Genomic DNA, 13,390 nt, shown 5'->3' on the forward strand with positions numbered 1-13,390 from the left:
ATTGTATTTGTATTTGTTTTAAATTGTAAGACATTTCCTGGGGCAGATGTGGATTCTGACCACAATCTATTGGTTATGAACTGCAGATTGAAACTGAAGAAACTGCAAAAAGGTGGGAATTTAAGGAGATGGGACCTGGATAAACTGAAAGAACCAGAGGTTGTAGAAAGTTTCAGGGAGAGCATAAGGGAACAATTGACAGGAATGGGGGAAAGAAATACAGTAGAAGAAGAATGGGTAGCTCTGAGGGATGAAGTAGTGAAGGCAGCAGAGGATCAAGTAGGTAAAAAGACGAGGGCTAATAGAAATCCTTGGGTAACAGAAGAAATATTGAATTTAATTGATGAAAGGAGAAAATATAAAAATGCAGTAAATGAAGCAGGCAAAAAGGAATACAAACGTCTCAAAAATGATATCGACAGGAAGTGCAAAATGGCTAAGCAGGGATGGCTAGAGGACAAATGTAAGGATGTAGAGGCTTGTCTCACTAGGGGTAAGATAGATACTGCCTACAGGAAAATTAGAGAGACCTTTGGAGATAAGAGAACCACTTGTATGAATATCAAGAGCTCAGATGGCAACCCAGTTCTAAGCAAAGAAGGGAAGGCAGAAAGGTGGAAGGAGTATATAGAGGGTTTATACAAGGGCGATGTACTTGAGGACAATATTATGGAAATGGAAGAGGATGTAGATGAAGACGAAATGGGAGATAAGATACTGCGTGAAGAGTTTGACAGAGCACTGAAAGACCTGAGTCGAAACAAGGCTCCGGGAGTAGACAACATTCCATTTGAACTACTGATGGCCTCGGGAGAGCCAGTCATGACAAAACTCTACCATCTGGTGAGCACGATGTATGAGACAGGTGAAATACCCTCAGACTTCAAGAAGAATATAATAATTCCAATCCCAAAGAAAGCAGGTGTTGACAGATGTGAAAATTATTGAACTATCAGTTTAATAAGTCACAGCTGCAAAATACTAACGCGAATTCTGTACAGACGAATGGAAAAACTGGTAGAAGCCGACCTCGGGGAAGATCAGTTTGGATTCCGTAGAAATGTTGGAACACGTGAGGCAATACTGACCTTACGACTTATCTTAGAAGAAAGATTAAGAAAAGGCAAACCTACGTTTCTAGCATTTGTAGACTTAGAGAAAGCTTTTGACAATGTTAACTGGAATACTCTCTTTCAAATTCTGAAGGTGGCAGGGGTAAAATACAGGGAGCGAAAGGCTATTTACAGTTTGTACAGAAACCAGATGGCAGTTATAAGAGTCGAGGGGCATGAAAGGGAAGCAGTGGTTGGGAAAGGAGTAAGACAGGGTTGTAGCCTCCCCCCGATGTTATTCAATCTGTATATTGAGCAAGCAGTAAAGGAAACAAAAGAAAAATTCGGGGTAGGTATTAAAATTCATGGAGAAGAAATAAAAACTTTGAGGTTCGCTGATGACATTGTAATTCTGTCAGAGACAACAAAGGACTTGGAAGAGCAGTTGAACGGAATGGACAGTGTCTTGAAAGGAGGATATAAGATGAACATCAACAAAAGCAAAACCAGGATAATGGAATGTAGTCAAATTAAGTCGGGTTATGCTGAGGGAATTAGATTAGGAAATAAGACACTTAAAGTAGTAAAGGAGTTTTGCTATTTAGGGAGTAAAATAACCGATGATGGTCGAAGTAGAGAGGATATAAAATGTAGACTGGCAATGGCAAGGAAAGCGTTTCTCAAGAAGAGGAATTTGTTAACATCGAGTATAGATTTAAGCGTCAGGAAGTCGTTTCTGAAAGTATTTGTATGGAGTGTAGCCATGTATGGAAGTGAAACATGGACGATAACTAGTTTGGACAAGAAGAGAATAGAAGCTTTCGAAATGTGGTGCTACAGAAGAATGCTGAAGATAAGGTGGGTAGATCACGTAACTAATGAGGAGGTATTGAATAGGATTGGGGAGAAGAGAAGTTTGTGGCACAACTTGACTAGAAGAAGGGATCGGTTGGTAGGACATGTTTTGAGGCATCAAGGGATCACAAATTTAGCATTGGAGGGCAGTGTGGAGGGTAAAAATCGTAGAGGGAGACCAAGAGATGAATACACTAAGCAGATTCAGAAGGATGTAGGTTGCAGTAGATACTGGGAGATGAAGAAGCTTGCACAGGATAGAGTAGCATGGAGAGCTGCATCAAACTAGTCTCAGGACTGAAGACCACAACAACAACAACAACAATTTGTATTTGCAAAAGGGCATTTATTCACACATCTTTTCTGAAAGATGTTTCCATTTGTTACAGAAAGTTCACGTATTCCAGCTCATAGAATTGTTCTGAGTGCAGCATCAGAATACTTTGCAGCAATGTTTACAAGCAAACTGCGAGAGTCCACTGAACATGAAATAGAAATGCACGACATGGATGGAAACTCGTTACAAGCCATAGTGCAGTATTGCTACTCTGGTAAGTTTTTTTGTGTCTACTCAAGTAGAAAAAAGTCTTTTAGCTTATAAGTCTCCTTTTCATCATAGGTCAAACTGGATTAATATATACCTGCCAAGACACTATTTTCTAAGACTACAGTGTGTAACATACAGGACTGCACCATCTAGTGAAAACACATTGCAGTACAAAATCAAACTACATTTAATTTTGTACAGAGAAGCTCCTATTCATTTTTTCTCCAGGGCTAAGAATTTGCACAAAGGGAGCACAAGAATATTGAAAATCTCAGGTGACACTCATGCACTGTAGCCTATGGAGATATGTAGCCCATTTTGAAGTAATCTCCTGAGTTGAGAGACCACAAGTGTCCTGGATCAAATTGTTTGTCTCAGCTTCCCCTACACTACTGTGTTATATTGTAAACGATGACAATATTTGAATACAGTATTATAGAAAATAAATAACAATGTACATTAAATATGAGCTGTCTTGGAAACCATTCAATGTAGGGGATATGTCTATATGAAGTTTTTTTGTACAGAATCACTAATGGTGTCCCCTCAAAGCATGTATTTTTCCTCCTGACATACCCTGTATGAGGAAAATATAGTTACCTTGAGTTCTGGTGGTAGTGTGGTATAAGAGTATGCAGTTCAGCTTGATGACACACATTGGTGAATAGTTATTTTTATCACTGACTACTTCCCTGTCACTATTGTATGCTATGTTGACCTCTACTCTGGGCAGTGGATAAGATTATAATATTCCCTGTAAGAAACTGTGATGCATTCCGTTGGTGTGCACTCAGGTGGACTAAATGCTGATAGTGGAATCACGTGCTAAAGTGTTGTGAAGCATAGACCTGATAAAAGCTAGCCAAAGAGAAACTAAATTGCTGAAGAAATATTTTATTTGGATTGAATATTTACTAGGGTTGTTTTAGAGTTATGAAGGAAATAAAACACAACCAGTAAAAAAAGTGATGCAGGGAAGTAACCTGGAGATGAAAATATGTAGCAAGTTACATAAAGTGGGTGGCAATGTGAGAACCATATGCAAAAAAGGGACACAAAGGCACAAGTCATTGTGTTGGATAAAAAAGTTTATAAAATGCACATTAGAGAAAATTTTCTAAAATGAAAATAGAGAAAAGTAAACTACTCAAAATGAACCAATAAGTGTCTCAATTTCATGAAATTCAGTTTGTTCGTGTTGATATGGCTTCAGTAGTTCTTACCTGGTAATGTTGATAACTTCTGGGGTATCATCTTAGAGCTGTAATGGCTGGATTAGTTTTAATCAGGATGTGATTCTGGTTATAAACCTTCTTCCTCCCCTTGCTGTCTGTAAGTTAAATTTATTTTTTTGCTTGTATTTCAGTTTACCTTCACATTGCTCTTATCTTAATCACCACCACCTCTCAGGAGAATAAGTGGGAAATTAATTTTTCAAACTGAATTAGTAGAGACAGGGAAATATTATTTTATTTTCTGTCAAATTTAGTATTATTTTTTGCCAATTTTGCTGTTATTTTTCACATATTTTGGTATTAGTTTCTGGCAGCTTGTTTTCGAAGTACCCTATGTTCCTTCTTTGTCTTTCTGCATTCTGTCAGTTGAGTTATATTTATTGTCACCAAATATCAAATTTATTTACATTATGAAAAAAATATAATTTATATTGAACCAATTAAAAAAGAAGCGACTTTGCTCTTGTATACTGCTGGAAAATGTTTCAAAAGAAAGAATTCTCATAGCTTCAGAGCTATCTTCTGAAATTTTATACCACTGATCCAATCCAGGTGGGAAGTCTCCAGTTGTTGGACCAGAACCTGCCCTAACCATTACTAAGGTGATAGTTTAGTCAGGACTATGAAACTTGATCAGAAGACATCCTGTAGAAATTTGAACTATGATCCAGAAACAGAAACATGTCAAGCTAATGGTGCTAAAGCCTTGTTGTAAGAGAAGCTCTGCAATCCTGGGCTTGAATAGGAGACAGACGAAACTCATGTAGGACTGATGACAGGTCAAGGAACTTTAAGAAACACCTACATATGATGTGTATAGAGAAAGCAGCTCCTATGATAACCTGTGTGGTGAGGCTGATGAAGCTGCACCACATCTAATTTTCTAATATAGATGACACAGAATATTTGGCTCATAAAGTATTGAAGAAATTGTGTCTAATAACGAACAATAAAGGGCTTCCTACTAATCTTTAATAGTACTGATTGGCTTTACTAGAACCAAAGGGAATGAAACTATGCAATAAACCCTGTTTTGGTGCAAGCAATAGTGGGCTAGGACTGTTATTGTTTTTGTCTCTCTCTTCAAATCAAATCAGATTGATACAGTATTATTTTACCGTATTTACTCGAATCTAAGCCGCACCTGAAAAATGAGACTCGAAATAAAGGAAAAAAATATTTCCCGAATCTAAGCCGCACCTGAAATTTGAGACTCGAAATTCAAGGGGAGAGAAAAGTTTTAGGCTGCACCTCCAAATCGAATTCAAGTTGGTCCATTGTAATATGAGACACAATTTAGGTCGAATGAAAGACGATACAGCTACAGTAGTTTGGTTCGAGTCGTAAGCTTAGCAGTTAAGCTTTACCAGGTAGCCATTGCTATGCGTCAGGCGCTCAGTCCGTATTTATACGGGTACCCTTCCTTTTTCACGTGCTTCGTCTGGTTTGAATCGATTGCTTGTTTTGCTTTGATCTGATAAGTGCCGTTTTTTTTGTTATAGGTGTTTACGTCACTCTAAGCTGAAAATGCATTACTGTACTGTGTCATGCATTGTATGGCGCATTCTGATAGTGCGTGTGTACGGCCTGTCGCCGCTCACGGCATGACTTGCTTTTGTGCGCACTACCGCCGCTTAAAAAAAAAAAAAGAGGAATCGTCTCATTAGCGAAACAATGGCAAGAGACTGCTATTTGTTGTTACTTACACTGCTGCTTTCTTTGATAATGATCACCAAGAACCAAATAATAGACTGCGTATGATAGAACATGTTCTGAACGAGAGTTGGGCGAAAATTTTTCTCCGTTTGAAAATCTTTGCGGCCGCTTCTTTAGTACATCAAATTCTGCACAGAAATTAGTTATCTTACATTTAAAATCTAGTCAGTTGCCGTGCTTCATTTCTGACTATATCACTATTAGGCATAATAATAATACGAATATAAACATGACACGATACGTATATTCTTCCGCGTTTGCTGTTGTCTCACTCTAGTTTTGTAGTTTATTAGGCAGACAGGATTTAAATGAGATAGCAGCAAACATGAAAGAATACATGGCAAAATGTTTATATTCATATTATTCTTATGGTGAAGAGAATACTGCATGTGATTCACATTTCATCAGGTTCCTATTAGCAACCATCTCTTCTCACGGGCAGGAAAAAACTCGGAACATAGAGTTGGCCATATTCACAGACATCCCTAACAGTCTTGCCAGTCGGATTTTCGTAGTACATTGAAATTCTGCTACACTCGAAGATGAACAATACGGAATTTGTATTTACTTCGTTGGATAATGTATGAAAATGCAGTGGTCGAAACTCGGGGCGAAGAAAAAAAAAAAAGTTTTGGCGCCAGTATTTATCTTTGTGCCCACAAAGCATGCTTGTGTAGCGCTACATATATTCGACGGCAGAAGTTAGTTGTGGCGGCACCCACCAACATTTTTCAGAACTTCCGCTTGCTTTGCACTCGATTCTAAGCCGCAGGCGGTTTTTTGGATTACAGAAACCGGAAAAAAAGTGCGGCTTAGATTCGAGTAAATCTACATCTACATCTACATCTACATCCACATCCATACTCTGCAAGCCACCTGACGGTGTGTGGCGGAGGGTACCTTGAGTACCTCTATCGGTTCTCCCTTCTGTTCCAGTCTCGAATTGTTCGTGGAAAGAAGGATTGTCGGTATGCTTCTGTGTGGGCTCTAATCCCTCTGATTTTATCCTCATGGTCTCTTCGCGAGATATACGTAGGAGGGAGCAATATACTGCTTGACTCTTCGGTGAAGGTATGTTCTCGAAACTTTGACAAAAGCCCGTACCGAGCTTCTGAGCGTCTCTCCTGCAGAGTCTTCCACTGGAGTTTATCTATCATCTCCGTAACGCTTTCGCGATTACTGAATGATCCTGTAACGAAGTGTGCTACTCTCCATTGGATCTTCTCTATATCTCCTATCAACCCTATCTGGTACGGATCCCACACTGCTGAGCAGTATTCAAGCAGTGGGTGAACAAGCGTACTGTAACCTACTTCCTTTGTTTTCGGATTGCATTTCCTTAGGATTCTTCCAATGAATCTCAGTCTGGCATCTGCTTTACCGACGATCAACATTATATGATCATTCCATTTTAAATCACTCCTAATGCGTACTCCCAGATAATTTATGGTATTAACTGCTTCCAGTTGCTGACCTGCTATTTTGTAGCTAAATGATAAAGGATCTATCTTTCTGTGTATTTGCAGCACATTACACTTGTCTACATTGAGATTCAATTGCCATTCCCTGCACCATGCGTCAATTCGCTGCAGATCCTCCTGCATTTCAGTACAATTTTCCATTGTTACAACCTCTCGATACACCACAGCATCATCTGCAAAAAACCTCAGTGAACTTCCGATGTCATCCACCAGGTGATTTATGTATATTGTGAATAGCAACGGTCCTATGACACTCCCCTGCGGCACACCTGAAATCACTCTTACTTCAGAGGACTTCTCTCCATTGAGAATGACATGCTGCGTCCTGTTATCTAGGAACTCCTCAATCCAATCACACAATTGGTCTGATAGTCCATATGCTCTTACTTTGTTCATTAAACGACTGTGGGGAACTGTATCGAACGCCTTGCGGAAGTCAAGAAACACGGCATCTACCTGTGAACCCGTGTCTATGGCCCTCTGAGTCTCGTGGACGAATAGCGCGAACTGGGTTTCACATGACTGTCTTTTTCGAAACCCATGCTGATTCCTACAGAGTAGATTTCTAGCCTCCAGAAAAGTCATTATACTCGAACACAATACGTGTTCCAAAATTCTACAACTGATCGACGTTAGAGATATAGGTCAATAGTTCTGCACATCTGTTCGACGTCCCTTCTTGAAAACGCGGATGACCTGTGCCTTTTTCCAATCCTTTGGAACGCTACGCTCTTCTAGAGACCTACGGTACACCGCTGCAAGAAGGGGGGCAAGTTCCTTCGCGTACTCTGTGTAAAATTGAACTGGTATCCCATCAGGTCCAGAGGCCTTTCCTCTTTTGAGCGATTTTAATTGTTTCTCTATCCCTCTGTCGTCTATTTCGATATCTACCATTTTGTCATCTGTGCGACAATCTAGAGAAGGAACTACAGTGCAATCTTCCTCTGTGAAACAACTTTGGAAAAAGACATTTAGTATTTCGGTCTTTAGTCCGTCATCCTCTGTTTCAGTACCATCTCGGTCACAGAGTGTCTGGACATTTTGTTTTGATCCACCTACCGCTTTGACATAAGACCAAAATTTCTTAGGATTTTCTGCCAAGTCAGTACATAGAACTTTATTTTCGAATTCATTGAACGCCTCTCGCATAGCCCTCCTCACACTACATTTCGCTTCACGTAATTTTTGTTTGTCTGCAAGGCTTTGGCTATGTTTATGTTTGCTGTGAAGTTCCCTTTGCTTCCGCAGCAGTTTTCTAACTCGGTTGTTGTACCACGGTGGCTCTTTTCCATCTCTTACGATCTTGCTTGGCACATACTCATCTAACGCATTATGTACGACGGTTTTGAACTTTGTCCACTGATCCTCAACACTATCTGTACTGGAGACAAAACTTTTGTGTTGAGCCGTCAGGGACTCTGAAATCTGCTTTTTGTCACTTTTTCTAAACAGAAAAATCTTCCTACCCTTTTTAATATTCCTATTTACGGCTGAAATCATCGATGCCGTAACCGCTTTATGATCGCTGATTCCCTGTTCTGCATTAACTTTTTCAAATAGTTCGGGTCTGTTTGTCACCAGAAGGTCTAATATGTTATCGCCACGGGTCAGTTCTCTGTTTAACTGCTCAAGGTAGTTTTCAGATAAAGCACTTAAAAAAATTTCACTGGATTCTTTGTCCCTGCCACCCGTTATGAACATCTGAGTCTCCCAGTCTATATCCGGCAAATTAAAATCTCCACCCAGAACTATAACATGGTGGGGAAATCTACTCGAAATATTTTCCAAATTATCCTTCAGGTGCTCAGCCACAACAGCTGCTGAGCCAGGGGGCCTATAGAGACATCCAATTACCACGTCTGAGCCTGCTTTAACCGTGACCTTCACCCAAATCATTTCACATTTCGGATCTCCGTCAATTTCCTTCGATACTATTGCACTTCTTATCGCTATAAACACGCCTCCTCCTTCACTGTCCAGCCTGTCTCTGCGGTATACATTCCAATCTGAGTTTAGGATTTCATTACTGTTTACGTCTGGTTTCAGCCAACTTTCTGTCCCTATATGGGCGTTGTGACCGTTTATTAATGAGAGCAGTTCTGGGACCTTTCTGTAGACGCTCCTGCAGTTTACTATTAGCACATTAATATTGTTATTCCCTGTTGCATTTTGCGTACTCCTACCTTGCCGCATCTCAGGAGGCGTCTTGTTGGGCCTAGGGAGGGGATTCTCTAACCTAAAAAACCCCCATGTGCACTCCACACGTACTCCGCTACCCTTGTAGCCGCTTCCGGCGTGTAGTGCACGCCTGACCTATTCAGGGGGACCCTACATTTCTCCACCCGATAGCGGAGGTCGAGAAATTTGCACCCCAGATCTCCGCAGAATCGTCTGAGCCTCTGGTTTAAGCCTTCCACTCGGCTCCAAACCAGAGGACCGCGATCGGTTCTGAGAACGATACTGCAAATAGTTAGCTCTGATTTCACCCCGCGAGCGAGGCTTTCCGCCTTCACCAATTCCGCCAACCGCCTGTACGAACTGAGGATGACCTCTGAACCCAGACGGCAGGAGTCATTGGTGCCGACATGAGCAACAATTTGCAGTCGGGTGCACCCAGTGCTCTCTATCGCCGTCGGTAGGGCCTCCTCCACATCTCGGATGAGACCCCCCCGGCAAGCAGACAGAGTGAACACTAGCCTTCTTCCCCGATCTTCCCGCTATTTCCCTAAGGGGCTCAATCACCCGCCTAACGTTGGAGCTCCCAATAACTAATAAACCCCTCCCCCCGTGTGCCTGCTCGGACCTTGCTGAAGGAGCAGCCACATGTCCACTCACAGGCAGAGCGGGCGATGCCACACGGCCAGCCTCCACATTGACCCTCCGCTTCGTGCGTCGCGAACCCGCCACTCCCCTTGGGGAGAGGGTGGCCCAACTGCGCCTGGTACCCGCGAAGATGTCTCGACAGCAGGGACAGTGGGTGAAGCATGTAACACCTGGGGTGTACCTTGCGACGCACCAGACTCCCCACTGCCGCTACACTCAGAGGCAGCAGCCTGAAGACGGATGACCGCGGCCATCAACACGCTCAGCTGTTCGCGAACAGTGGCCAGCTCCTCCTGCGTCCGTACACAGCAGTAGTTTAGTGTGAAACCAGGTGCCTGGAGTCTACATTTGAAAATGGAAGACAAATGGCCTTCAGCCCAACACCTAACATTTGACAAAGGCCTCATTCCCTGCTTGGGGGGGGGGGGGGGGGACAGAGACTATGAAGGGGTGTGTAGCCCTTACATGGGTGGGACCTTCCATTCTAGATACACATTGTAGACACTCTGCCTTCATTATCACCCCACGGTTGAAACAGGAACTTAGAACTGCGAACTCCCTAGGGAGCCCGCAGTCCCTTTTGTGGATACGTGTGTGGCACGCACAGGGCCCCGAGCTATTGGAGTCTCCTCCCTTTTTCCAGACTGCATTACTGTCTGTTCCTCTCCTTCCCTGTCCTTGCTCCTCTCTCCCTGCCCCCTCCTTTCCCACTTGGTGGACTTCTTTATATCAACATGGCTATCTTCTCGGCTTTGTTTTGGTGGCTATCTTCCCAGCTTTGTTTTCGTATGTGCTATTGTTTAGTTTGCTGTTTCCATCCCCTCTGTGGTGACAGTGGGTGCCCCCTACATCAGGGGAGTGCCTGTGCTCCCCCGCCAGTGTGCGTAAATTGTAATGCACAGCATCCTGCACGCTTGCCAGCATGCCCGGTGTATGGGTAAGAACAACGGATTCAAGAGTATAAGACCTTAGATCGACTTACCTACACCGAGGCTTGTCGAAAGTATGACCGGCTCCATCCCGTGCCTATAACTTCTATTTTTTCCTTCAGTTACGTCCATTCCCCCTCCTCTTCCCAACCCTGCCCCATTCAGCCCACACCTTCCACCTCACCTTCACTCTCCCATTCCCCCTCCCCATCAGTACCCATACCCACCCCTTCGTGTGCTGCTCCACCTCCCCTGCTGGAGAAGCACTCCCCTTCTCCGGCAGCTGCCGGTACTGGAACTCCCTCTCAGGACTCCTCTTCCCGTCACTCCCCTGAAAGGCGATCAGCTGCTCCACATCGGCCGCGCGATCTGCAGCCGGTGGGCGCCAAGATTGCCAGATGTAATTCCGTGCCCGACCTCCCTGCAGTCTGCCCTTCTTCCTTCACAAGAGAAGAAGCAGAAACACAAGAACAAGGGCAAGGCCCCTCCAGTACACCCTGAGGTGCCACCTTCCCCTCCTCCTGCCAATGAACCAACCGAGTCTGACCCCACCTATATGGATATCACCCCATCCTTACCGGTGACGGATGGCGACTTGGTGGCATGACTGGCTCCGGTCCGTTGGCTTCCCATTTGGACTTCAGCTTGAGAATCCTCCAGTGGAATTGTAATGGCTATTTGCGTCACCTCCTGGAGTTGCAGCCCCTTCTTTCCTCCTCCTCTGCTGCTTGCATTGCTGTCCTTGAGACCCATTTTGTCAATTCTTACTCTCCCACCTTTCGTGGGTTCCACACTTTCTGTCAAAGCCGAATTGGCCCTTTGCAGGCTTCTGCTGGTGTTTGCACCTTGGTTTGCAAGGATATTGTTAGTAAATGGGTTCCCCTCCATACCACTCTGGAAGCAATTGCTGTCAGGGTCCATCTCGCCACTCCAATCACAATCTGTAATCTCTACCTCCTGCCTGACAGGCTGCTCACATCCCTTGCCCTAATCAACCTTCTTCAACAACTCCCTTCTCCCTTCCTGCTTCTAGGGGACTTCAATGTCCACAACCCTCTTTGGGGTAGTCACATGACTACTGCCCTGGGCAGGACAGTTGAAGCTGTTCTGGCAGGGCTTGACCTCTGTCTTCTAAACACTGGCACTACCACACACTTTAGTGTGGCACATGACACTTTCTCTGTCATTGACCTTTCCATCTGCAGGCCCGGCCTTCTTCCCTCCATTCAGAGGGGTGTCCATGATGACTTATGTGACAGCGATCATTATCCGATTGTTTTGACCAGTATATCTCTCTCCGTCACCGTCCCAGGAGGGCCTTCTCTAAAGCTGATTGGGGTGCCTTCTCCTCTGCTACTATCCCCCCTGTACTACCACACAGTAGTATTGATGAGATTGACTGACCCGATTCTTTCCGCAGCTGTTTCAGCCATCCCTTCTTCCTCAGGTTCCCCCCATCAGAAGATGGTCCCTTGGTGGACTCCAGAAATTGCTGTGGTCATAAAATACTGCCACCGTGATCTTCACTGCTTCGAGTGGCACCTTTCTACTGCTCTCCTTCTGGTCTTTAAATGATTCCACGCCCGGGCCCATTACGTAATCATATTTCAGAAACGGATTTGTTGGGAATGGTATGTGGCTGCCATAGGACTGCACACCCCCTCTTCACAAGTCTGGTTGAAACTCGGGTGAATTTTTGGCCTTCGTCCTCCCACCGGCGTTGCAGGAATTTCTGTGCATGGTGTTTTTCTTACCCATGCGGACTTGGTCGCAGAGTATTTTGCTCAACACTTTGCCCAAGCCTCTGCATTGACTCAGTATATGCCCACGTTCCTCCTCCTGAAAGAGCGCTCGGAACAACTGCCTTTGTCTTTTGTTTCTCGCTGCTTGGGCCTTATAATGCCCCATTTAACGAGTGGGATTTCGCCAGCTCCCTCGCCCTTTGTCCCGACACGGATCCTGGACGAGATCGGATACTTAACCAAATGCTCTGACACTTATCAGTGGCTGGCCACCGTCTTATACTGACCCTTTCCAACCATCTGTGGAGTGAGGGGGTATTTCCTACCCAGTGGCAGGAAAGCATTGTTATTTCTGTCTTGAAGCCTGGGAAGCCACCTCTTCAGTTGGATAGCTACCGTCCAATTAGCCTTACCAACACCCTCTGCAAGCTCCTTGAACACCTGATGAGTCGGCGGTTGTTTTGGTTCCTTAAATCCCGTGACCTGTCATCATCGACTAAAGGTGGTTGTTGCTGTGGCTGCTCTACGGTGGATAACTTGGTCCACCTGAGGTCTGCTATCCGGTCGATTTTTGCCCATTGACAACACCTCATTGCAGTCTTCTTTGACCTGCATAAAGCCTATGACACCACCTGGTGCCACCACATCCTCACAACCCGTCATAAATGGGGCCTTCATGGCGCTCTGCCTGTCTCTATACATAACTTTCTTTCTTGTCGCTCTTTCTGGGTCCAAGTTGGTTCCTCTTACAGCACTTCCCATCGGCAAGAAAATGGGGTTCCACAGGGTTCTGTAGTGAACGTCCCTCTCTTTCTCGTCGCCATTAATGGACTGGTGGTGGCTGCTGGGCTGACAGTTTCCCCCTCTTTGTATGCGGCCAATTTTTGTATCTATGTTGCTTCCTCCATCATGGGCACTGCAGAACGCTGTCTACAGGGGGCGCTCTACTGGGCGCAATCCTGGGCACTCTCCCATGGCTTTCAGTTTTCGGTGGCTAAGTCGTGTATCAT

The 13,390-nt window shown here is 44.3% G+C and overlaps 1 protein-coding gene across 1 annotated transcript in view; it reads left to right on the top strand.

Annotated features, from left to right (window-relative positions):
- LOC126183561 (kelch-like protein 5) overlaps positions 1 to 13,390 on the top strand; it is a 328,711-nt gene that overhangs the window by 211,102 nt on the left and 104,219 nt on the right. The window contains exon 5 of the mRNA XM_049925639.1: positions 2,297 to 2,458. Coding sequence (XP_049781596.1) covers positions 2,297 to 2,458 — 162 coding nt within the window. The remainder of the gene's footprint in view (positions 1 to 2,296; positions 2,459 to 13,390) is intronic.

The sequence above is a fragment of the Schistocerca cancellata genome, chromosome 4 (assembly GCF_023864275.1).
Source record: "Schistocerca cancellata isolate TAMUIC-IGC-003103 chromosome 4, iqSchCanc2.1, whole genome shotgun sequence".
Taxonomy (NCBI): Eukaryota; Metazoa; Arthropoda; class Insecta; order Orthoptera; family Acrididae; genus Schistocerca; species Schistocerca cancellata.